Source organism: Sinohyriopsis cumingii, chromosome 1 (genome assembly GCF_028554795.1).
Source record: "Sinohyriopsis cumingii isolate HCF-2022 chromosome 1, ASM2855479v2, whole genome shotgun sequence".
Lineage (NCBI taxonomy): Eukaryota > Metazoa > Mollusca > Bivalvia > Unionida > Unionidae > Sinohyriopsis > Sinohyriopsis cumingii.
In genome coordinates, this window is record NC_142961.1 from 113,157,186 (window position 1) to 113,184,679 (window position 27,494).

The 27,494-nt window shown below is 35.0% G+C and overlaps 1 protein-coding gene across 7 annotated transcripts; it reads right to left on the minus strand.

Annotated features, from left to right (window-relative positions):
* Positions 1-797: 797 nt before the first annotated feature.
* On the minus strand, positions 798-27,494 carry LOC149807642 (uncharacterized). Of its 7 annotated transcripts, none has more exons than XM_089969042.1 (7): positions 27,391-27,494; positions 23,267-23,751; positions 22,585-22,752; positions 8,784-8,895; positions 6,241-6,341; positions 5,179-5,502; positions 798-4,781 (listed from the first exon to the last, which is right to left on the minus strand). In XM_089969042.1, exons 2-7 carry the CDS (start codon positions 23,702-23,704, stop codon positions 4,149-4,151), a joined length of 1,776 nt encoding a protein of 591 aa, XP_089825168.1. In that variant the 5' UTR covers positions 23,705-23,751; positions 27,391-27,494; the 3' UTR covers positions 798-4,148. The 7 variants fall into 7 exon arrangements, with proteins under 7 accessions (XP_089825168.1, XP_089825172.1, XP_089825198.1 ...); XM_089969046.1 differs by having other exon boundaries at positions 23,267-23,740; positions 27,391-27,462; XM_089969072.1 differs by having other exon boundaries at positions 23,267-23,466; positions 27,391-27,459.

Genomic DNA, 27,494 nt, shown 5'->3' on the forward strand with positions numbered 1-27,494 from the left:
ATATGCATGAGTCTGTATATGGACAAACGGGGAATCAACATTGCGCCTTAGGATTAACATGTATAAGCCTCTTTTTGGTCTAAAGGCAACTGTATGGTTAAAATTATGTATAGGTTTAACATTGGAATCTATAGGGTCAAACGGGAATTTAACACTACGCTTCCATTACGAAAAATGTAAAAGGTCAAACAAGAAATGTAATGTTATAAATGTCAAGCGGTCTTTTGTGTGTGGGTTGATATAGCCTTTAACGGAATTTAACATTACGCAGTTAGCCCAACGGTTTAACAAGCTTTGGCCTGTATGTGGTATCAAGGGAATTTAACACTACGACTTTAATCAACTGGTTTAACATGGTTCGGCCTGTATTGGGTCTAACATGAATTAACATTAAAACTTTAGTCCACATGTGAAACATGTGTGTACTGGCATGGGGGCCAAACGGGCAATCAACATTACGCCGTTTGAGTAACGTGTAAGTCTCTGTTGTCTTACGTAAAATGTAATGCTAAAAATACGCTTTAGCTCTAACATTTGTTGGTATCTTTAGGTTAAAACGGGAATTTCATATCACAATTCCATGTAGAAAAGGTTATAGTGGTAAACGGATAGAAACAATGTCACTTGTAAGTGGATTTATTGGGATATTTCAAGGATTTGTTTACGTTTCTTAAATATAGTCACTCTGCTGACGATTTAACTTTGAAAGAATCATCCTGACAACACGCTGTAGTGTGAACGTTGAAATTATGAAATTGCATATGTATTTGTACGAAGGGTATTTGAAAAGTTCTGAATATTTTGTCACATTATTGTTTTATTTCTCTGAACCTGTCTGTAAAATATTTGTTATGCCGTACGATAAACAATTTTGAGTTCCATATAAATAAAAAAAAACATCGGCTGAAAATGCAGCGCACCTGACACCGACAGATTTATGCGTGTGGGCGTAAACATAGGTAAATGATGGTGGCATACAATTATCAGAGAAAGGAAACAATTGTGTTACTGAGCAAATCAAATACTTTGAAAACTCGACTCTTTTAGGATACATCCGACTGATATCAAAGCCGACTTTAATAAAATTGGCGGAACTGCATACGCAAAATTTTATTCAAGTCGGCCTTGATCTCATTTAACTGCTATATCCTAGAATTGTGAGGTAAGTTTCATCATTTTAAAGACTGATGCAAATCCACGGAAGGTGACCTAAGTTATTGGCGGATGCCGTCTGCGATTGGTGAGCGGGAGCTGTCTGAGCATTTGAGGAAGATATTCAAGTACACATTGACAGATATTTCTGTTATCACGGCATTAATGTTGACAGCTGGGGAAAAACGGTTGAAATCCCAAACAACAGTTACTTTTAAAATATGAAAAGAATGACGACTCTTAGATATACTTTTTTGAACCCGACTGAATATACAATAATATAGTTGGGATTTAAGAAAATAAGCTGAAACCACAAAGAGCACGAAGTATTTGGACTGTAAAGAGTTTATACGCGTTAATTTTTTGTGGCAAAGGTTCAATCGCCCATGAACAGATGTTGAACTATGCTAGTGTCGCTGGACATTTGTATGATTCCAAAGTGATGCCAAAAGTCAAGGAATACTTCAAACCACAAAGACACCAGTAGTATCCATTTACTCTGTGAAAATGTACTAGATCCACCATCGTGACAGCTTTTCTGAGGGAACACAGCAACCTCCATGCATCCCTGACTTACCTCGATCTCAAATGATTATTGGCTGAATCACATTATCAAAGATTAGCCGAGGGGCAGGTGGTTTCATAAACCAACATGTTGCTGGTAAAACAATTTTTTCAGTGTATGAAAAACAAACAAAAAATAAATACAAAATGGTATCTAATATTTGAATAATCCGACTGAGAACTTATACATGAATGAGGAGTGCTTTAAGAGGATTTATTGGTGTGCTGTTTATTCACATGGCACTTTTTGGTGCACAGCGCTAATATTCGGGTCTATTTAAATACCCTTCGTATCTACACCACTACATCAGAGACAACTGTTACTGTTTAAATTCAGTCCATCTCGGCTTTGTTACTTCAAAAAGCTTAGCATGATAATAGAAAACGTATAACTGCTTTTCTTCCGACCTGAATGCAGGATAATTTTTATAATGGTTGCAAACAATGTGTAGTACCTAGACTTTATTCAGTCGTGCACAGCTTCTTTGGTGCGGACAACTATGGCTCCTAGAACCTCTGTTTCTTTGTTGGTCGGAGCAAATCGGTTAATTCAGTTGGTCTTTCTTCTTATGCTCGTAAGAGACTTCCTTTTTTATTGAAAAATACACTGAATAAACACACAGAAGCATGATTATGATAAGAAAATTATGTAAAGCAGTATAATACAGAACTAATATATATATATATATATATATATATATATATATATATATATATATATATATATATATATATATATATATATATATATATATATGAACATATGGAGTACTATATGAAGTGTTATGGTCTGTCAAATATTAGACATTTATAAAACGAAGGCTGAGTTAGGAATTATACTACTATGGCCAGAAATATGTCTGTCAGCAATTATGCAAGATTTCTGACCAAACATAATACATTACAGTCTAGCCATCAACAAAATTAACACCCATACAAATTTTCTCAAGCATCAGAAACAACAATAGCAAAATAATAATAATAATAATAATAGCATTAGGCCACCATGATACTGTTATGTAATTAATATATAAACATGATACAATGCTTGCACATGCTGAGTATGCCTGCTAGAAATGTAACAGTTTAACATGCTGGGTCTGTTTGGCGGGAAACTGTAAGACTTAATACCCTCAAACGATAATTGAATGCATTAAATTAAAACTTGCTGCGTATGTTACAAACAGCAATTTTACACACAAAAAAGTCATTCTTGCCTTACTGTTAGCCGGTTGTGTTTTGCAGCAAACAATAATCTAACGTTAGCTCAAATACTCATTGAATAATTTTGATACATAATTCAGAAAAATCACTGTAACATCATGAACACGTTGACCTGGGGTAAACAATTCGCTCTATTCACTTCTTACAGAGTTTGTTGCATGAGGAATGATCGTTTTAGTTTTTTTGGAACACAGCTTGCAAACGTGAGGATTGGTAATCATGTTATAGTATTTTATCAAAACACAGTGATGTTTCTTTTTAGTTGGGGTGACAAACGTAGCGACTCGCCGAAACTAGTTTTCAACTTTATAATCAGTGACAGTGGGAAGATTTACGCAAAAAGGCACTAAAAGAGAAAAGCACATGATTAGCTGAATTAAAATAAAATTTCGTTCTTTCATTACCTTTTTGCAGTACTGATGCCACACTAAACAACATAGGAGACAATTTTTTATACACGTAGTTACATTCTGGTTGGGCCTTTTACTGAATTTAATGGGGTCAATTCACATTAATAACTTAAAACAAGAACCCATGTTTTAATTTAATTATTAGGTTGGAACAAACGTTTTGGTCAATTATAATGAGAGTGGAAGTAGTCTGCGTAGGTTTTGTGAAACTGTAGAGCTAAAATGATAATATAATCAGAAATGGGCCCAGTTAATGGTTACATTTTCCGCTTTATCACCAACACACACGCACAGACACACACACACACACTCACACATTCAAGGCAGGGATCCAGATCGACAGTAAATTAATAATAAACTTGAATTTTGCTGTTGCTGAAACAAACAAGGCAAATCAAATCACTACCAGAATGGCAAATAGCTCGTTTCAAACCCCAAACAAGCCTAACATTCTTGCCTTCTAGCACCAGCAGAAATGTGCCAAACTAGCGCAATTCACATGACCGATAACAAATAAACAGAATTAAAATAAAGCTTGAAGAAAACGTATCCAAATTCATGCAAAGTCACCAGAGAAAGACAGAACTGAACGTGGACTATTATATAAAAGCATTATAGATGTTAATTTATAAGGATATAACAGTGAGTAAAAACAATGACCTGAAAGAAATTCTCATAATGCACAAAAACAATCGGTCAAGTTCAAAAGAGTTCACAATAATTTATATATTTATGTGCATAACTTCTGTTCAACAGTGTGTAACATCGAAGTCATCGAGCCACACGAAGCAGTCAGAGCTATACATCATATGATTCTTTGATCAGCTCCTCGATTTTCTCTCTGATTGGGTTATACTGCTTTGCGTTTCCATTTGCCAAGGCCTCTGGTCCGTACTCCAAGATTAACCATTCTTTACCGGTCCTAACGATAGAGCACATGATCACAGCTGGGGAGTTCAGCGCATGCGTGAACATGGTCTCACAAAGATCGCGATCTATCTCACGTGCATCGAAGAATTTCAGGCTGGGGTTGGAGAAAGCCGATAAATTTGGTGACTTCCAAGAGCTAAGTGTGAAGAAGATGTGTGTTATGAAAGATGGCAGGCGCTTGAAATGAACATCGATCCTTTGGTGTCCAGTACTTTCCCCACTTGTTGTAATCTCTTGTGTATGTTTTACCGCTCCGTTTAAGTAGTAATCATCAGTGGGGTGATTCCAATCAATTAGCTGTGTGAATCTGGATTGCTGGAATACAAAGCATGAGGCATCAAGAAAATCTGCATGCGTTTCTGGGAAACCCCATGAGAGGTCAAACACCACATGGTCTAGATCCTCCGAAACACGGAAAAGGGGAACAAGGATGTAGATCGTGGAATTTTTAGCCACGCAGAAGTCAGACAGGGTGTATAGTTGACTGAATCCTTTCCTGACCTGCAAGAGGAACAAATCTCATATACAAAGAAAGACATTTTATTACTTTGTCCTTTCCTGGCATGTGAGACAAAAACATCAAACGTGTAAGAAACTTCATTACTTTTGCGACAAAATAAAAATCCCTATAGTCATATAGCATAGGCACTTTCTATAATAATCTATTTCATCAGATGCAGCTTCTGACAGATTAACAGCAAGAATTTTGCACCATATTGAAAAGGACAGTTAAACTGGCATTATGTTTAAGTAAGTGCTACTCCTGCATCATTACTGCAATAAAAGTCACTATTGAAATCAAGCATATTACTTGGGAAATGACAGTCACCTGCATTCAAAATATTTCACCATTTATGTTGAACTGATTTTAAGTTCAACGCGGGTGGGAACTCCCTACCTTAAGTCTCTTTTCATTGTATAGCAAGGTCTGGTCCTTCGGGTCTATATGAAACTTGTCTTGCACTTTTTCTTTCAACTGCATAATAGTCATACTGGCGTTATATGGGATTACTTCTGAATCTCCTGTCAGGGTCGACACATATATGACGTCTCCGTCAGGATGGGCGGCGCGCAAATTTTCCTCCAAGATTTTGTTGTAATCAAGAAACATCTCATCCAGAATGGCTTCGAACAGAAGTAATTTCTCACTGTTGTCGTCAACAGCTTGAGCACATTCTTCGTGTGGGCATACATTGTGCATTCTAGCATGCTCTACAACACACTATGACAAAATATCAGTATAATAAGGTATGAACAAAATGGGCATGCAAGCAAATGGCTGAACTCGCTAAAATGATTTATTATTCCCTTGCGTTACTTGATACATGTCAAACAACTGATACTTTTCTTGAAATGATTAAAATAAATATTCATTCTATTAATATCACTGACGTGTTGTTTTGATGTTCTAAATCGAGCTAAAACAGATTTGAAGCTGTAGTCCTTTTTGAAATAAATGAAGCAAGTTTTCGTTATGCAAGTGTAAATTTAAACATTTATTTATAAGTAAAGTTTTGTAACAAATATTAGCCATTACTTTGTACAGGATCCAAATCGTAAACCTTTGTTCATTTTAGGTCAGTGTTACAGGGTTCTATTAATTTGTATCAAGAACTTTGGAAAGCCCAGACGATGAGCTTCGGGTTGAAGCAGCACAGAGAATCCATGGAAAATACAGCAATGATTTAGTGTCAATTAAACTTTGCTCATGCCAGCTTTAGAAATCTGATGAGGTGGGGTTTGAGAAAACGTAGTTTACTTACAACGTGATTCAGAGTCCATTCTAAAGATTAAGAAAAAATATCAAACTACACATTGTGGCACGATTTTCTTCTAACTCCATGTATTGTGCGGATCTTAAATTGATTCAAAATGTAAACGTATTCTCTGTTTTTAAAGAAAATGTATATCGATATATTCTGAAAATAAATTGTATATTTGGGCTTGTATGAAAACTCACCCTCAAACAAATATTTGCTGGATGGTCACAGTCATCTGTAATGGTGGTTGGAGGAAATTCTTCCGACAGTTTTCCTTCACCACATTTCTCGCAGATCATTCCTACAATTGTTTTTTTTTTTTATAATAAAATTAGACAGAACTGATATTAATCATTTGTATTTTAAAAAAATAAATCCAACATACATCGACAAAGAGGACATGGTTCTAAAATAATAGCTTGTTGCAAATGGCACCATGATCTATACATAACGCTGTGTATTGATGTGCATTAAAGATACCTAAAACATATAGGAGGAGATGTTATTGGATTCATGGTGCAATTACAAAGTTCGTATCATTCATTCAATACTATGGATCACAATGCTTCCGATTAACCATTAGAGTATAACAGTACTCATTACGCTAAAACTGTGACAATGTTTTTGCATTTGTTTTTCTGCAGGGGTGAGCAAGTTCTATTCCGCCAGCTATCCTCTGGTCATGCACTAAATAAACGTACTGCTTTGCTTTAAGCATGTTTTACTTTCAAGCAGGTCTATTATCGGATGTTCACAACAAATGACATTTGAAATTTGATGCCGACTACTACTGTTGCTATGTAACACATGAGTTTTGTAGGTTGCTCACCCATAAAGGTTGATACCACTTTCCAACCACACTTCTGCGGTACCATTTTATACGGTCAGTTCCATGTACTTTCGAGGAGGAATCGAGTGTCAATTGTTTTTGTAAACGTGAAAGAATGGCTTCAAAATATTTGAGGAATACAGGGAAAGAACACTTTGCGGTCATTTATTGGTCTGTCGCATTAATGCATTTTAGATGATGCAGTGACTCTAAGTTATAATTTCATTTGATGCAACCTTCAAGAAACCTTAAGCGTAAATTTAATAATTGTACAGACCCAAAACCATACAATCTGAATAAAAATCCACATTATAAAATCTTGTGCATATGAAAAATGAAACAATATTAATATCACCTATGTTGGGGATTTACACCAAGAAAAGGGCATCCCAGTCGAGATGTTACTTTGAATTTGTCTCCTGCAAGGTTCTGTCGTTGATTAGTTTCCTAAATCAGTAATTACCTTAACATTAATAGAACCTTCCATTTTCACAATATAATTTAATATATTCAACACACGTAGCATGCATCACATTTTCATATAGCTCATTCGGTCTCGTAATGTTTTATGAAAATTTTATGATAATCTCAGTAGAAGCCAGCTATATCTGCCGCTAACTTACAGATGTTTTACCGTTCAGCATCCTCCCCAAATGCTTTGATATAAAACACTTATCTTTATTATTTACCCAAATAAATAACTAATGCTATTAACAGAAATATCAATTTTTACAGTAAGTATTGGAAAAGCATTGAAGGCCCAGATTTGCTGTATTTCGGATCATAAACTTTTACAATTTCAAAAATGTTCACTTGTCTAATTATAGTTGTATTTAAACATAACTGTACTTGTAAAGTTGTAAGTATAAGTGATGAAAATAGGGACACCCTCTAGCGATTATAATGTGTTATCAGTACACGAGTTTTTATGTTTTAATATATTTCATTAGATTATGAAGTCTTTCTCTCATATTAGGGTCATAAATATCCAAAAAAAGAGATAAGTAGTAGTCTGTTTGATTTTAAGAGTTTACTATTGTTTTTAATACCCGTATATGAAGTATACACTAACACCCTCGCTTAGGATCAAAAAGATAATCTAAGAATCCTGTCTTACTTTTGATTATTGGCGATTGTGAAGCTCGTGTACTACAGAAGAACTTAATAATTATGTATTATGGAGTAACATATAATGGTGTTGAGATAGCATTAAACGAAGTACTTGCTAACACGTTTCAAAGCTACTGTAAAAACAGAGAACAAAGACCAAATTTTCTATACTACCGAAAAGAAAAAATGGGACACATACAATCAATAGAAGAAGACTTCATTAGTTTGAAACAGAATAATATTGTTTTTCAATAAACTAATGAAAATAGATACGTGAATAAATAAAAGTATATGACAGCCAGAACAAAGAGAAAATGTTTGATCTAAGGCAAACTGTATATCAACAAAAATTTAAATTCTGCATACTGTAAAGACAAAGAGCAGATCGCAGATTCTCCTTAGAATCAATCATACAGCATCAATAAATTAACAATAATATGTTTAAATGCAAACGAAGATTGACATGAAAATATACCCAAAAGAAAATACAAAACGTTCAAAGCTGTATTAACAATTAAACTAAGAAGATATCATATATTGATTAATTGAAGAACTGTAACATACTTTGACAGCCACAACTATCAGAGAGCTTATTTTACGGAAAATGGCCCAAGCAAACTGGTGACGAAACGAAACAGCATTTAGGAGACTCATGAGTGATATGAGACATCAAAATAAATTAAAAGTTAAGAAACAAATATTGATACTGAACTTTCGAAAAAGACCCCATTTAGTAGAAAGCGGTTATTCATTGTCGTGAACATACTCTCATTCTCCGTTTGAGATATTTTGTTTCATACTTACCCTCCAGTTCCAAATCGAGAGCCGATGCAGTGGTCTTTGGTAACATTTTCAATGAATCCTTGTCTGATAGTGTCTTGACAATTATCGCTTCAGTTGGTTTCCCCGAAACATTCTTCGAAAGGCAAAAAGAGAGTAAAAATATATTACTGTATAGCGAACAAAGATGAAATACTCTTGCACTAATAATGGTGATGCGCCTATGCCAACGAAATAAATCAGTCAACATATATCACCATATATCTATATAATAAAACTGCAGCAACACTGTCACAATGCAAAGTATGGTACAGTTTTAACATGAGCAGCAGAGAAGGTGAACAGACCTCCTTTTAGAAAAGTCTTCTTTGAAAAATAAAACTTAATACGAACAAAATGAAAAATATAAGGTTAATAACGCTAATCCGAAGCCTCTAACTAAAACCGATAGTTTTTCTAATTAGGTTAGCTCATTTTGTTACTTAATCTTTGCCGTTCGTGTTTTCAAATTTTTATGCGCGTTTTTGTTTACCCGTCGGACACTCATTTTTTCGTCGCACCCTCCCTGCTGCTGTAGTGTGTGAGTAATAAATCAATAGTATATCAATAATGGAATCTCGCACAGCTAGATTAGCTCAAGACCGACTAGAGTCAATTAAAAAATATATCCCTGTCCGTGATGCTGTCAAGCAGCAACTAAAATCACGTCAGGAGTCTCAGGTGGAATTTGCAGAAGGTGCAGAACAACTATTTAAACCAGTTACGAAGGCAACCGAAGGAGTTACAGAGACTACCAAACATCTTCTTCCTACCTTGGAGCAAACCGCTAAAGCAACTGGAAAAAAGCAGAAAGACCTATTTAAAATAATTCTACAAGGACTTCCAGCTGAAATAGCTGATGTTCATCCACAATTACAAGAAGAAATACAACAAATACTTAAGAGTGTTGATAAAGTTCATGAGGCGGTCGGTGATGTAAGGGATCTTGTTACGCCAAAACCAAAACCATAACCACCAGCCCGGTTTACCGAAGAAAGTCGTAAACAACTTCTAAAAAATGATGTAATGGTTGCTGCAGCAGGATATCCACATCCTGATATATTACACTGGACAACAAATTTTTACAAAAGTCATGTTACTGAAATAAAATTAGTCAATTCTTATCAATTTTTATGTGCTGAACACGAATATGACAGTCAAATTGCAAAATTGGCTCTAGTTTTTTTGTAATCTGCAAGAAATTAATGTTTACATAACGAAATGCATTCCAATAGTAAAAGGTCAACTGTAATAGCCTACCTATAAAAAATCAAGTCATTGACTACATCTTAGATTTCTTCGCCTGTCTCTTGTACAGCTGTTCGGGAGCATCTCTGAGGAGTGTCCAGCAGTAGTCAGCCAGCATTGTAGTGGACCATTTTCCCTGGTATCTTTGTTCCATTGTTGCGATATCTTGATGAAAACGTTCGCCGTGTTCATCACTAACAATACCACAGTTGCTAGGAAAGAAATCCAAATGGGAATGAAGGAAGTGAATCTTTAGAGACATATTGCAGCCAAGTTTCTTATACTTCATCAACATGTCTTCTACTAGTTCCTTATAGTTTTCTGCCCTAACATTTCCGAGGAAGTTTGTAGAAACTAGGCGAAAAGCATTCCATGCTTGTTTCGCGTCACCTTCCAGCAAGTTGTTGAACCGGTCATCTTTGAAAAGCTCTCGAATCTGAGGACCCACAAAAACTCCCTCTTTAATCTTTGCTTCGCTGAGTCGAGGGAATTTTTCATGCAGGTATCGGAATGCTGGCAAAGTCCGGTCAATGGCTTTCACGAAGTTCTTCATCAAACCTAGTTTGATGTGAAGGGGTGATAGCAAGATTTTCTGAGCCTCAACCAGAGCTGGGTGTTGGATATTCTTCTCTCCAATGGCTACATTCTGCCTGTGAGTCCATTCCTTCCTCATGTAGTGCATTTCCCTTGCTCGGCTATCCCACTCGCATAAGAAACACATGTATTTTGTATATCCTTGCTGCAGTCCCATTAAAAGGGCAACTACCTTCAAATCACCACAGAGGTGCCAGCTGTACTTGTTATACTCAATGGAATTCAGTAGCTGCCTTAAGTTATCGTATGTCTCTTTCATGTGGACAGCATACGCTACTGGAATAGATGGAAGAATGTTTCCATTGTGCAAAAGCACAGCCTTGAGACTCAGTTTCGAATAGTCCACAAATAGTCTCCATTCTTGTGGGTCATGAGTGATTTTTAAAGCATTCATGAGGCCCTCAATATCGGAACAGAATATCAGATTACTTTCCTTTCTGAAGAAAGGCTCCAATTGCTGGTGGCGCTTTCGATATGCAGTAATTGTGACATCTTCTTCTAGAAGATTCCATTGTTGGAGTCTTGATCCTAGCAATTCTGCCTTGTTCTTTGATAAGTCCAAATCACGAATCAGGTCATTTAGTTCTTCCTGTGTTATTCTGTGTGGGGTTGATGATGCACCACAGTGAAAATCTGGATCACTGCATGCTGATGGACCAGGAGAAGAACAGGTCGACTCACCTTTGTCTTCGTCAGATGAATCAAGAGAATATTCTGCTGGAGGTTCTGGAATAGGAAGTCCCTCACCATGTGGAACTGGTCTCAATGCAGACGGAATGTTTGGGTAGACTATTCTCGACTTCTTTCGCTTCGTTATTCCGCCGGAAAGAGGAGGCACCAAGCAGAAGTAACAGTCATTTAGGTGGTTGCTTGGCTCTCTCCACACCATTGGGACTGCAAACGGCATTGATGACCTTTTGCAATTCAACCACTGTGAAAGCTGTGTTGTACACGTAGCACAGCATATATGCGGAGCCCAAGGCTTGTCTTGGTCACCAACCTTGCATCCGAAGTAAAGATGATATGCCTTCTTCACTTGAGAATTGATACTTTTCTTCTGGTTGGCAAATGTCACTTCCCCACAAATATAGCAAAAATTGTCCGCGGTATTAACACACTTTCGAGGCATTACTGTTCTTTATTGTACGTAAATGGATAAAATAATAAGTTTTATGTAACAGTAGCTTGAACTGTCTCGGACAACGTCTAAAATATTTTAAATGCTGAACCTATCTGATTGGGCTTTATATAGTACACTGCTTACGTCAGCTTCAGCAGCCGCCTGGCATTAGTATAATAGGCCTACACATGTATAGTACACTGCTGACGTCAACTTACTTCAGCAGCCGCATGGCATTAGTATTGCATTGCATCAGAAAATGATGCAATCAACTGTGGATGATGTGAGCATGATGGTATTATGCAATGTTACATCATTATTCCGGATGTTGCTGCAGTCCTACTGGAGAAATTTACACAGTGAAACATAGAAAATGAGGTATATGAATATCTTCAAAACGAGAGCCAATACAAATTTTTCACGGTTATATTCGTGTTCGGCACACCAAAATACTACAGATTAGGGCCTTTTCAAGTCAGTAATGATTTCACTGTTGACCAGTGTTATTAGATCAAAATACCACCAGTGTTTCAAAACACAATTGAGTTCGTTTTGTCTTTCGAAAGTCACATGGTATACCTAAAATCACTGGTGAATATAGGATAAATTTGCAGAATTTAAGGAACAAGTCAACGAAGCAAGAAGAGCGTCCTTACCCGGAGTTTTACCATTCAGCCCACCTCGCATTGAGGAAGAAGAAACAGTTGGAAGTGGTATTTGGTTCAGGTACCAGAGGGAATGGTCTTATTAATCCATGTCCAAATAATGTCCTTGCTGATGTTGAAAGATTAGAAATTTTGATTGACGGAAAACGAACCAGTAATAATTCCCCAGAAATTATTATGAAGCAGCTGATATTTGTCAACGTTTATTTACAGGTGGTATCATATATATTAATGTTTATCTGTCTCTTATTGATGACATCGTTGATGATTACCACAGTGATTGGGGGTATGCAATTAAATCAGTAACAAGAAAATAAGATGATTATACATAATGCTCAACGTGGACCTGTAATGGTCAGGGTGATAAATTCGCGATTACCAATATATAAAGCGATCTACGGTGGTGGACTCGGTGATTTTGTTCAGGATCTATTTAGACGGATAGCCCCAAAAGCAATACTAATTGCTAAACAACTATCAATGAAACCTATTGACGATGTTCGTGATAAAGGTATTGGTGATGTTGATATTGCCGGTAAAGCATTTTCAGCAATCTCGTATAGACTAGCACAATTAATACAAAGAAAACCACAACCAGTAAAATTACCCAGCACTGAAATTATGCCTTCAAATTTTAGTAAAATAATAATTCAAGCTGCGAATCAAAAACTAGCAGAATTGGCTGGTGTACCACTATCAGAAAAAATATATAAATACAAGTCTCATAGCAGAAAGTGGTCTTTGTGTTAGACGATAGTAATTATATAAAAAAATGTTTAAACGTATATCTGATCCATCATTTAACATGGATGCGCCAGTTATCAAAGATGAATCTGTGCGTGATTATTAGTATTATTCTTATGACGCACGACAGCGAAATCAGCGTGGAAGAATTGAACTTCAGGTTCAGGATACAAGTAGATATTTCGTACCCGCTATAGCATTTACTGAAGTAGAAAGTGAAACTCTGAGAACAGACGATACTGAATATGGAGCTGATGTTAGAGTTGGTTTTGTTAATAATGTTATTATGGCGTTATTCAACAGTGCTACATACATGATTGACGGAAGAAACATTGAAATATGTCAGTACGACGTCGAAGTTGCCACGACGATATTGGTTCTTGCAAGATATTCAGATGATTATTCAAGATCAGCTCGTCCATCAATGATGTTTATAAAGGATAATTTTGGTCAACCTTACAACAGACAGTATAATATAAGACAACCAAGAAACTTCACCGCCAACGCTGATGCTGATGTGTGGTCGGTGGTTCATGGTATTAATCCAGAATTTCATTCAGGATTAGCAAAACGTCGATCAATGCTGAAAGATAATCGTAGAAGATTTTCATGCGCAATTCCACTGTCACATATCTTTGGATTTTGCAGAAATGTCAGGTAGGTTATTTTTGTAGCTAAGCCTACAGTTGTGCTTGTAAGAAAAGCTACAGACGATAATGCAAGCTGGCGCCCTATTGGTGATGATGTTAAAGTAATAATGACAAAACTTTCGTTATGGATGCTAGTACTGACTCCATCAATCGACGAAGATCAACGGTTGCTCTTTTACGAGTCAAGGTGGTAAATCAACATTATCATGGTTAATGATGACGACAGATAGTGTTCAAAGTAATATTAATGGTTTATTCACATGGCATATAGCATCTCAACAAGTTGGGTTTTTTTTGCACCAAGACATGTATTTGTTGCTTTTCGAGATGCTACACGAGTAAACTCACAAACACGCAGTTCAATGATATTTGACAAACTTAGTGTTATTGAAGTTTCATTAAGGATACACGGGCATCGAGAAAAAGCTGAGGATATAATACTGAACTTTGAGAATAATCATGTTGCACGTGCACATCATCGTTAGATGACATTCATGGGACGTGATCAAAATGTTGAGTATGGTCTGCAAATATCACAACTAGATTTTACAAATCTGTATCCGATTTATTACTTTTCACTGAAACACCTTGATTTAAATAGACAATATGTCGTTGATATACACTTTCGAGCTCGAGTAAACGCATTACCCACTGGTGGTAATTACAGAGAAATCACTGTTATATTCAGTGATAAAGCGATGTTACTTGAAGGTTCTGGTGGACAAATGAAAGTAATTGATGCCCCAGTAGAAAACAAGTAATTAAATCGCTCATGATATTTATAATATCATATCATCATGTTAGTGTCAGTCTGACTCCTGGTCAGATTAAAAAGCTACAATCGAAATCCGCAAAGAACTCAGGAATAAAAATATCACTAAAAAAGATCAGATTACAGGTGGTCAAAATAAACTATCATTGTCAGAACGTCAACTCAGGCGTTACAATGACGACAAACAATCAAAAACAGGCGTTAAACTTTATCTTTCTGCGCGCGCCATTAACGATTTAAACAAGACTGGCGGTATTTTTTCTTGCAGTTATACCAGCGTTAATATACGCTGAGGCTCCAGCTGTTGCAAAAGCAGCTGCACTTGGTGCTATTGGGACTGCTGATGCAGTGGCACTAAAGAAAGCAACAGAAAAGGAATGAAAACTTCTACAAAAAATAGGAAGGGTTCTAAGATTACCAGGAACCCCAAATGGTACGGAAAAGGTCTGTGACTTCGATTTTCACTTCGTTAAACGCAAAGCGTCTCCTTCCTATATCCAATTTTGATTTACTAGATGCTGATAAAATATTAAATATCAAAAATGTCAGATGTGTTTTATGCGTAATCAATTACCAAAGCAACTAAACCGTGTTGAAACCGGTATCATTAATCTCGATAAAAGTTCAGGTCCACGTATTCTTTGGGTTGCATACGCGATAGATCCATGTGGTATTGTTTATTTCGATTCGTATAGGTTGGAACCACCAAAATAATTTGTAAAATATGTCGGCAGAGTGCAAAGCACTCATCTTCAAAATACTCCCGCCTGGTATTCAACATTACCAACACAGACAATAACCGATTCGCCAATATGTGGCCCTAAAGTAATTGCTGTACTCGATTCTGTGTAAAAATCTTTCGATTCACCTTATAAAGTTGTACATACGTACACGAGTTCTTTGTTTAAATAATTACTGATCATATAATGGTTGATATTTACGGAAGATCTTCTATCAAAAAGAAAAAAGATGACACTGATTTGTCGAATTACGCTGCTGGAGATGATCTTGCTGATCTTATGAACCTCTCTGGAGTTAACTTGAATTAAGTTATTTTTCAGGATAAATACGCTGTTATAAAGAGGAGTAATATTAAGAGGGTCGACAGAGCTCGTAGAGTTCTCGGTGCTACCACGGATAACATTTCAGTATTTACTGACGGCGGTAGAATCAGAGACTCAAATGTATAAATAGCAACTATCAGAAATGAAATTATAAAAAATGTTGCTAATCGTTTACGATACACCGGTGATACAATGATTGGTTCTCTCAATATGGCTAATAATAGAATAACTGATCATGGAGAACCAGAATCAGACAACGACGCTGTAACAAAAAAAAATATATCGAAGGTAGAAACCTGTAAAGAACTCGTTAGTTTCAATTAATAATGAAGTGATCACATTAAAAGATGGTTATACTACTCGTGTGAACACATTTATAAATTTTCGCAAAAGAATAAATGGAATTGTTGATGATTTCTTTGGAAAAACAGTAGTTACTGGTATTAAAATCTCTGAAATAAACACAAAACTCGGCGATATTAAAAACGTCAGACATTAAAACGATTAATCGACGATTAGGTGTTATCAGAGAACCTACATCATTTTTCAGGGTTAATCACGATAGCGCAGAATAATATCGATGATATTAGATAATAAAAAAACTAGAAGATGTTATCAATGGAATTCCTGATATTGTTATAAAAAATAATCTGATTAAAATTCCTCACAAGCAGATCATCAACATGGTATACACAGTATCATCGGGCTCACCAACATGGTCACGGGAAAATAACGCTATCAAACATACCGCGGAAGTCAATGGTGTGTATAGGCTGTCCTTGTTCAGCGATGCAAAAATTTCGTATATTTACCACGTATCCATGACGTAAATTTACCACGTATCCAATCAACGTTCAGAGTTTTAGATACAATCAAGCACGTGAATGGCAAACAAAACTAACAAAATATTGTTCACGAATATACAAAGTAAAAACATATCGCAGGCGTATAGTAGTCGTTGACATAATTGTGTATTCGGCGTCCTCTATTATCGCTGGAACAGGAGTATTGCTATCAACAAAAACAATGACATTGTCAGCAATTATAACAATTTGTGTTTCAGCTGCAACAACAATTGCCGGTGTTCTTAATATTATAGCAAAAGATATGTACATGTTTAAATACAAAATTGCAGGAGTATATAATAAAATTACACGCATAGACTACTCGCATACTCCAAATTATCTTCCTTGATATCATCAAGCCTAAGTGATGGAATAATATCAGATGCTGAGTTCATAGAAATGATTACAATTTACAAAGAGGTAATGATTGGTAGAAACTACGTTTTTAAATAATAATAATAATAATAATAATAATAATAATAATAATAATGATAATGTCAACGTCGAACGAATTACTATACAACGATGATATCAGCAAGCTCAACTAATCCTGAATTTAGTGTCAACTTTCCAACTGTAATTCCAGTGAAAGAAATAGCATTGTCACAATTACGAGTATATTACGGCTGGCCAGATATTAGATCAAAATCATTCTGTGGATTATCAGCAAACAATTCACTGGTATTTTCATATAAAAATAAACCAGATGGAACTCCCGATTAGCAAGTTGTTAGAATTCCCACGGGTAATTATCAAATTAAACAGATAAACGAAGAAAGTCGGCGCAAAATTAAATATATGACTTGAAAATAATCCAAAACTATTAGGGTTCACGAACCAACATTATCAGCGGCGATATAAATAAACTCGCAAGATTACGCTGTAGATATAAATTCTTCATTGGTTAGATTTCTATTAGGATGGTCAGAGATACCACCGGTTTATCAAGCTCTCTGCCAGAACCAAAGTTAGATAATTTCCTCACGGACAAGAAAATTTCTTAAAAGATCCAGGGTATCGACAAGAATATCCATGGAATAGTGGATATCATAATTTTAATATAATGAAGGAAATAAAATCTGGCAAACCAAAGGTTTTACCTGCTGCTAAAAATGTTGTTGTTCCTTCTTCCATACCAGAAGATGATTTATTTGATTATTCTGAAATTCCTAATGAAAAGATTTTTAATTTATGTGCCAACAAAATTAAAAATGAACATAGAATTATATCAAATACTATACAATATTTATTTTCTAGTATCATATAACACTACAATAACGATGAAAAACAACGGAGCATTAAATCGATACAACATTTAAATCAAGTTGTATCAGATCTTGAGTATGTCAGTTTAGTTATTATTGAATCTGTAATCTTCTGACGATATAAGCTTGTTAGCAAAGAAAGTAAACAAGTATTTCTCGATTATTATAAAATAGCCGAAGCAGAATTACCAACATTTGTGATACCAGAATTTACCACAGCCGGGCTAAAACAATTAGTCAATGATATTATCGATAAATACTTCCAACAAATATTAGCCGCATGGAGAAAACTAAACCCACCGGTATATATTCTCAAACATAACAATGAACCGTACGGTGGCGGTCGTCATATTTCACCAGGTATTGTTAATATAACATCAACAATTGCGGTTAATCTTGTATGTGACGCAAATGACGGCAGTTCTCAAACAGATCTTGAAAAATCTTGTCAGGCTCAGCAAGGATATATTTCATACACATTTACACCTCAAGTTCCTTCTGGATATTTGATCGTACAAGAACCCATTAATCCGGTCTATCTGCGATGTCATAATCCGCTATTATCAAGAATATGTTCCAAACTTACTGACCGATCCGGACGTTTACTTGATCTACGGAACTGAAGTTTTAAATTTGAATCTGTATGTAAGATCATAGATCTTCACGTTAGTGATTGATTTTCAATCCTGATTCATAATCAGGGGAAACAAAATGTATACAACAGAATTTTTCAATCCTGATTCATAATTAGTGGAAATAAAATATATATACCAGAATTTTATTTTTTACTTATTCTCGTTCAGATTTCAGGTAAATGATACTTAAAATTACGAAAATTAGTCAGATTTTATAATTTGATGGGGTAAATGGTATTTAAAATTGTTAAAATCCTACGGAAAAACAGAAAAAATAAAAAATTACATAATAATAATTTCACTCTTGACTTTGTCAAGGAACAAATAAATATATTATAACAAAATTTATTTTTTAATCATCAGTTAGATTTTATAATTTGATGGGGTATATGTTACTCAACCTAGACAAAGTCAAGGAAGTCAGAGTTTATAATTTGATGGGTATATTACTCATTTTTCAGATTATCGATTAATTTCGTAACATTGATGGGTGTATTACCCATAAATTTTCCTGTTATTAATCAATTTCATTCACAATTTTATGTTCAATGATTTTATTATTGATTTTATCGTTATTAATATTATTTCAAATTAATGGTTAATTTCATCAGATTGATGGGTATATTACCCAAATTAAATCAGATTATTAAACAATTTCACCAGATGGATGGGTACATTACTCAAATTAAATCCGATCATCAAGCAATTTCATCAATTTGGTAGCGCAAATAATACTCAAAATAATAAAAATTCTAATCGAACACAGAAACAAATTACATAATAATTTCACTCTTGACTTTGTCAAGGAACAAATAAATATATTATAATAGAATTTAGTTTGTATTGATCCTCGTCCAGATTTCAGGTAAATGTTACTTAAAATCATAAAAGTCGGTCATATTTTATAATCTGATGGGGTAAATGAAACTCAAAAAATTGTGAAAATCCCACTAAAAAACAGAAAATTACATAATAAATACTACAATCTAAATAAATATTATAATCTGAACAAATATTATCAGAATAAATATTATTATCAGAATAAGTATTATTATCAGAATAAATATTATAGTCTTCTTTTTCATTGATTCTCGATACTCTAAATTATTAAATCAGTCAGATTTTGTAATTTGATGGGGTAAATGCTACTTAAAAATCATAAAAATTAGTAATATTTTGTAAATTGATGGGAAAAATGTTAATATTACATAGATTTTATAATTTGATGTGATAAATGTTACTCAAAATTGTGAAAATCCTACTCAAAACAAAAAATTACATAATAAACATTATTTTCAGAATTAAAAAATATGTTTAGAATCAGAATAAATCTGATCAGAGATAAATCTGAATCAGAATAAATATTATAATCATTATTATTACAATCAATGATAAATATTAATTATTGGAATTGTCATTGTTTTCATCAGAATCCGCTACCCCCGACAAAGCTCAAACGTTCGCTGTTGCCATAACTTTCACTTTCACAATCCCCTTTCGTGACGTTTTCACATTCACTACAGTCACTGGTGACAGCGCTTTCATTTTAACGACTGACATAATGTTTCTCAATTGTCTTACGCGCGTATTAATATTTTTGGTTTCGTATTAGTGAGATAATTATGATCTAATATTTTCATTTACGCGTGAGAGAGATACGAATTTTGCAACTTCTGTATCTTTGACCATTGCCAAGGAATGAAACATAGATTGTTGAATCAGCTTAATAAATTGGTTTTCTACTGGTAGTGTATATCTATCTTCAAATTTTCGTTGTAGTAATGATTGAAAATTACAAATAATTTTCTCTGGATTAAATTCATGACATATTATTATGCCGTCATATTTTAATATTTTAATTATAGAAATAATAACATTAATATTTTCATAGTTCATTATATAATAAATAAATATTTAAATTATATTCCTCAACCAAGATGATATACAATTGTGTAGTATAGCGCAAATACAACCCCTAGATTACTAAATGATGTTTTACTTACCTGCTTACTCCCACGAATACACTACCAGACTGACCGGGAGAAACATTCCAGGTGCATTTTATATCATTTAGCGCCTACTCAGAATGTTCCAGAATAAACGAGATCCAGAATATTCGAATTCCAAACTAACTAAATTCCAAAACTGACAGAGTTTCCAAAACTAATTAAATTCCAAATTAATTGAACTCCAAACTAATTGAATTCCAAAACTGACAGAGATTCGAAACTAATTAAATTCCAAACTGAATTCCAAACTAATTGACTGAATTTCCAGAATAATTGACAGAATAATCGACAGAATTACCAGAATAACCAACAGAATTTCCAGAATAACTCAATCACGTGATTTTCTGGAATATTCTGCGTCAGGGCTAAATGACAATAAAAGACACACAGAAGTTTTTCTTCCAGTCAGTCTGGAAGTGTATTCGTCGGCATGAACAGGTTAGAAAACATTTTCTTGAATTGTGTTATGTTAATTGGCACACATACATTTAAATTACTGTAGTTGCTGAATGATGACACAAAAAATAAATAATCGCGTTAATAAGTCATATAAATATTACCCAGAAACAAGTGAGATACTCTACTTGAGAGAGCTTTGCTTGACAGAGTCATCTCCTTTCATCTGTTTGTATCTAACACAATCGGGAGATACTGAAATATTATTGTTTGTTTATCTTTCTTAAAAAAAAAACTCTAATTAATTACCGGCCTCTAATACCAGTTTACCCTTCATCGCAGATCTTACAAGGAAGCTAACAAGTTTATCTCTGATAGATTTATTTGTTTGCAATGTAATGTTCGAATCAACTTCACATCTGCAATACGACGTTGTTGTAAATCCTTTTTTTATACGCTAGATTATGAATATGGCACGCTTTCTCAATCGCATTTATTGGATACTCTCCAGGTCTTGGTTGATCTCGTTCTTCAAATCGAATATCAAATCGAGTTCCAGGACTATAATTATTATATCCAGGAAAACGTTTATCTCCTGGGTATTTAGCTCCTGGTAATTTTAATAATGAAGCAGCGATATCACCACCTGTCTTCATACAAGACGAAATAAATTTGTATTTTTGTACAACATTTCACACACTTGCCTGTAAGTGCACGCATAATAATTGTTGTCAATCCACTTGTGAAAGCAGATGCTCTGCATCGACCGCAACATAAATTCATATTATTTATTATATTTCTACAACATGGATATCATTGATTTCTAAGCGACACGAAAGCAAGAGCCAATCAAATATCCAGCGATACCAAATTCTATCAGAGCAATTATCATAGGTCAATCTGGGTCTGGTAAGACGCAATTATCACTTAATCTAATAATGAGATGGCTCAAGTGGGATAAATTATATTTAGTGGCACCAATTATTAATTTTTGCCTTTACATCTGAAGCAAAATCAGTATTATTGTTTTGTTCAGTTTTTAATTTGAGTGGATTAATTTATAAAAATCATTATTCACTGGAATTACAAAGTGCTCAATAATGTTCAAAATCATTAACTTGGAATTATAGTGAATTCAGATAATAATATTTGAGATTATGCTATAACGATACATTAAAATATTGTCAGCACATCGTCACACTCCATGCCATTGGCATATTAGCACATTCCAGACGACGTGCACATCAACACATTCGATTAAGGAATATATTTAGAATACCACTTAAATTCAATTTAACCTTTACATATTTGGACTTGTGATGTAACTTTTAGGACTATTTGTGAATTTAACTCACACTACTGTATTTTTTTAAAATTATCTTAAATGAAAATAACAAACGTTTATATATGTGTGTATATATGTCTATATATGTGTGTGTATATATATATATATATATATATATATATATATATATATATATATATATATACAGATTGAGAGACAGACAGACAGACAGACAGAGAATTAGTGGTCTGGTGCTTTACAGCACAAGAACAAATGTAAGTTATTTATTATCAAGGCTAACCCAGGCTATTCGGATGTTTTGGTTCGAATCCGCACCCTTTCGGGCATGTGTTTGGCAAGCTAAACACTGAGCCACCGTTGCTCCAGAAAGAGATGGTGAGACAGAGACACAAACATAATTCCACACATGTTTCTATATGTGTGCGTGGTCAAAGCTAGAAAACAAAGCTGAGTCAACACGTTGGTTTACTTACATGTTCAAGTCCTGCCTCACGAAAACAGATACTGAGAAGCAACGTTTCAACTTGAGAGAAATCTGTAAGGTTCATGTGGTACCCAAACGTCTGAGAGGAAATATAGTGGAAAAATTCATCTGTTCCCGTTTTGCAGCAGCCACATTGGACGGCGTAAATCTTCACGTTCTATAGCCATGAAAGAAAATAATAAACATGTTACTTATCGTACATGACCAAATCGGTTTGGTGACGAGATATCAAGTTGTTTCTTAAAACTGTCTGAAAAACACTAATTTAAAACAATAACCTCTCAAATTAAAATAAATTGTATAGTAAATTTGTTCTTTTCCTACAATAACTAAAACTTAGGTGGAAGTTTATTTTCTGTAATACAACCGGAAAAAAGAATTATCTGCATGCAAATGAGTTCGCAGATGACGGGAGCTGATGTACTAACAAGAATTTGCACAAGGAAATGGTGATCGACATTATATTTTTGCTGACGTTTTGTGTTATCAAACCATTTCGTCCGAGACGCAACTGCTCTGTACATAAAATAATGAATGTCTTGCAATTAAACGTTGCTGGACCTTTGTGACCAAGCATTCTCCATTTAAAATTGTCTTCTAGCAAATAACCATAGCAATGAGCATAATCCGTTGACCTATATCAACATATGTGAATAACATTAAATTCCTACCATATCCCTCAATTGAACAGTTTCCTGTCTCCAATGAAGGTTCCGCCTATTTTTGCCGTCATATGCTTCGTGTGGTATAGTATCTCCGATTAAAACCAAACAGCGGTGAGATCCATCCGTCCACAATAATTTTTCCTGGACCTCTCTCATTACAAGTTCGTATACAGCTTTTCCCTGCCCTCCGGTTCCTTGGACAGATTCTACAAAGGAGCAGAGCTTGTCAGCATCGTTTGTAAAGTCAACATGTCTTGTAACGTAACCATACTTCTTTATATCACTGTAATCGCCGTGGCAAAAGATGGCTATTTTGATTCCAGGAATTTTACTTTTCAACAGCTGGATCATTGCTCTCAACCGTCTACGAACCTCTGTCAAACAATGGTACATAGAACCAGTAGTATCAAATGAGAAGACGATTTCGTACACATCGGAAGGCATGGTCGATTGTCATAAACAAATGTGACTGTCCCTCTTCTGAAAATAGACTGAACGATAGACGGATGGATAAATGGGTGAACAGATAGAACCTCGAAACGACCGACAGAAATACAAACGTTTGGTTCATGATCTGTGTTTAATCAAAACTTTAATGGTTACTTTTGTGTCAGTGCACTGAGGAGTAAATTGTCTTGCCGAGCAACACACTACATGGCCGACCAAGACTGGTCTGGGCTGGATTTGAATCATCTGATGGTGAGTCCGGTATGACAGTGACTGAACTACAGAGTGCTAGAACTGTATTATTGTGCATTGTCTTTACAGATCTTAAACATGTATTGCAAAAGTTAAATTATTAATCAAAAGACACCCTAAATGTTAACACTTCGATCTCTTCGCTCACACCAAAAATGTATTTCCACAAATTCTTACATAGTTTCTTCAGACAGAGTTATGTGATTCTGTGAACAACATCGCATATTTATTGTTTATCACACTTTTACTATCTAATATACCGGATGGACGATGGTATCGACCCCACAACACTTTGATTAGGATCCAAATGCTGTGCCGCCTAAGCTATTGGTGAACGAGTTGTTCTGGCATGTGGCTTAAAACTGTATATCAGAAAGTACCCATACAAACATTGATATTCTCACATGATGCATGTGAGATATATTTATTGCTGTTCTTGTTTTGTTTGTTGTTTTCCTCATTTGGTGACAAGGGGTCGCATGAGTTGCGATAAATAAAAAACGATCGCTCCGGTGGCCTAGTGGTTAGAGCGTCCGCCTCGGATGCGGAAGGTCGTGGGTTCGATCCCAGGCCGAGTCATACCAAAGACTTACAAAAATGGTACTAACAGCTACCTCGCTTGGCACTCAGCATTAAGAGGTTAGTGTTAGGACTGGTCGGCCTGGTGTCAGGATAATGTGACTGGGTGGGACATCGTGCTACATGTCTGCGGCATGATGCCCCAGTGCTGGACATCACTGTAAACTGCCACGCTGCAGACATCGTAGCAATATGACTGAAAAATTGTTAAAGCTACGTTAAAAATCCAAATCACACACACACACACACGCGCGCGCGCGATAAATAAACGTACTGCACTGTTGTAATGTCAGTAATTTTAGTTGAGATCATGATCTATTTTTGAGGCATCATAGACTTTCAAGTTCAGTTTCACCGTTTCGCAATAAATCGTGTAATAAAACAATTATAACCTTTGGTTTTGATGAATATGAAGTTTTATGAACCAGCATATCCTTTATACTGACCCCACTTCAAGGCAGTCAGAATGTAATTTAATGTTTCATAAAACTTATTTTTCTCCTCCATAAAGGTAAAAAATTGCATCACAAATATTCCAATACGATCTTTTCATTCTTTACTCGACTTCATTTATAATTTCATTCATGGCTTCATAATAGGAAATGAAAAATCGTTTTATACTTTAATGGCTGCTGTCTCCGTTAACATCATATTCCCCTCGACGAATATATATGGTAAAATAGTCTACACCTACCTACTATGGTGAATGTATAAAACACATTTTCACATTTTGTCACAGCTACCTACTATGGTGAGTGTATAAAACACATTTTTACATTTTGTCACACAATCTTAATACATGAGGTAAATTAACAGTATTTTCTTCTATGATATGCCGATCATTTATCTACCCCAGAAACAGCAAGAACTTTTACCGTCATTTCATACAAGTATGAAACCAATACCATAATTTTCTAATTCAGTATAACCATAGTCTCAAACGAGGCTGGAGCTACTTTATCGTCGAGATTTCCTGGTTGCAATAGAAGTTCAATACTGGTAACGTTGGTGAGTTTCCATAAAAATGAATTTGAAATTATCAATGGTATAATTATCTCAAGATTGAAAGTTATATAACAAAAATATACTCATCATAGTAATAGGTTTTAATTGCAAGAGCACGTCGTCAGCATCAAATATCCGGATCATAAATACTTGGCGTGACATCGCAACCAAGCTCTCGATTATATATATATATATATATATATATATATATATATATATATATATATATATATATATATATATTTCATTTTTTGAAGTAGATAAACGACCGTAGAAAGATGGGCACTCGGCTTATGACTTCTGTAATAAGAAGTTTCAAAACCTGTATATATAAACTAATATAGCCTAAGGTTCGTCTGAAACAAGATCATACTTAGATCTCGCGTACTAAAATATTACATTACAGCCCATTTACAGAAGTTCGTCATTGATAACGTTGGTAAGTTTCCATCATAATTAATAGTATAATTATTTCACAATTTATTTGTATATAACAAAATAATTATCACATAAATGCGATATTGATTGCAAGATCAGGTCTAGTTGCAGGCATCAAATAATCGGATTATGACAACGCTCTCATGCTGACAACTTGGCGTGATCTAGTAATGATGATGGCGATGCTATGATTTGCTTATATATGGGGGGGGGCACACTACTGATATTATGAACTTCTGAGAGAGTGACAGGCTTATGGTGAATTTGTCCACATTTGTAACATGCACATTGGAGAGAATGTTGGCATACCTCTGCTCTACTTTCATGTACTGTGGCTGAAATTTCTTTCGATATTGTGCTTGTGGATGTTGTACAAGATATAAGCATATACCTAACGAAAATGACTGCTCCCATGTGCTCAAACTATCAGCCTTAATTAGCCTAAAGCAGTGGTTCCCAAAGTGGGAGGTACCGAACCCTGAGGGCGGTGGGATTACCGAGGGCACGCGCCAATGCTAAATAATGCTTCTTACGGATTAAGGTAGGGGGAACTGAGGCCCGAAAAAGTTTGGGAACCACTAATCTAAATCACAGTATCTTTAACAGTTATTAAAATAGGGAAAACGAATTTTGCAAGACTAGATAATACCAACATATGAAAGTGAAATGAATGAATTACCAAATATATAAAATGTAAAGAGAAAGTTACCGGCTTTTTTTCACACAATTTCTCTGAAGCCCAGGAAGTGCAAACGAGCAAGCGGAGCTAGCAACTTTTCGTTATATTTGCACATCTTAAGTAAAGTCAATCTGTATACTCTATAACCCACATTACACCAATCAATCATACACCAACTAAAGGGAATTAAAAGTTATTTTAACAAGACATAAGATATACAAAGTATTTGAACACAGCCAGTATAAGCCAGTATAATCCGTGAGGAAAACCACGGAAATTACTTTTCTTTATAAATCTAACCCTGTGCATAATACGAAACTGAAGAGCGACACACACACACACACACACACACACATTCGACCCTGAGATCGTTCCACTATAGTGACTATATTTATTGTGTGCAGAGAAAACAGATACGAGACACATTAAGGTTTCAGTGACCCAGACTTTACCTTTTGAACTGCAAATATCCGAGTTATTCGATGTCTAAAGACAAATTTTACAGGTGTATATAGTAAATGTCCTTGCGGCTTCTCTTTATCAGCCGTTCCATTAACACTGCATCGTTTCTTGGAAAAGCGAAAGTGAAAGTAGGTACTGTATGAACTAAACTACTGTTTGCTTAAAAACGCAATTGTTTAGTCTATCATGATTTTGGAATTGTACATGTATAAACTAAGTTAGAATGTTAGTAAAAAGTGCGTATTTACAATTGCAAAAACATCATTACCTTTCAAGAGGAGCGCAGAGTTGACAAAACAAGTCCTCTCGGAAGCGTAGCATGCAAGACGTGAAAACCGGTCACAATGCTAACACGTTAAATGGTGTATTTCA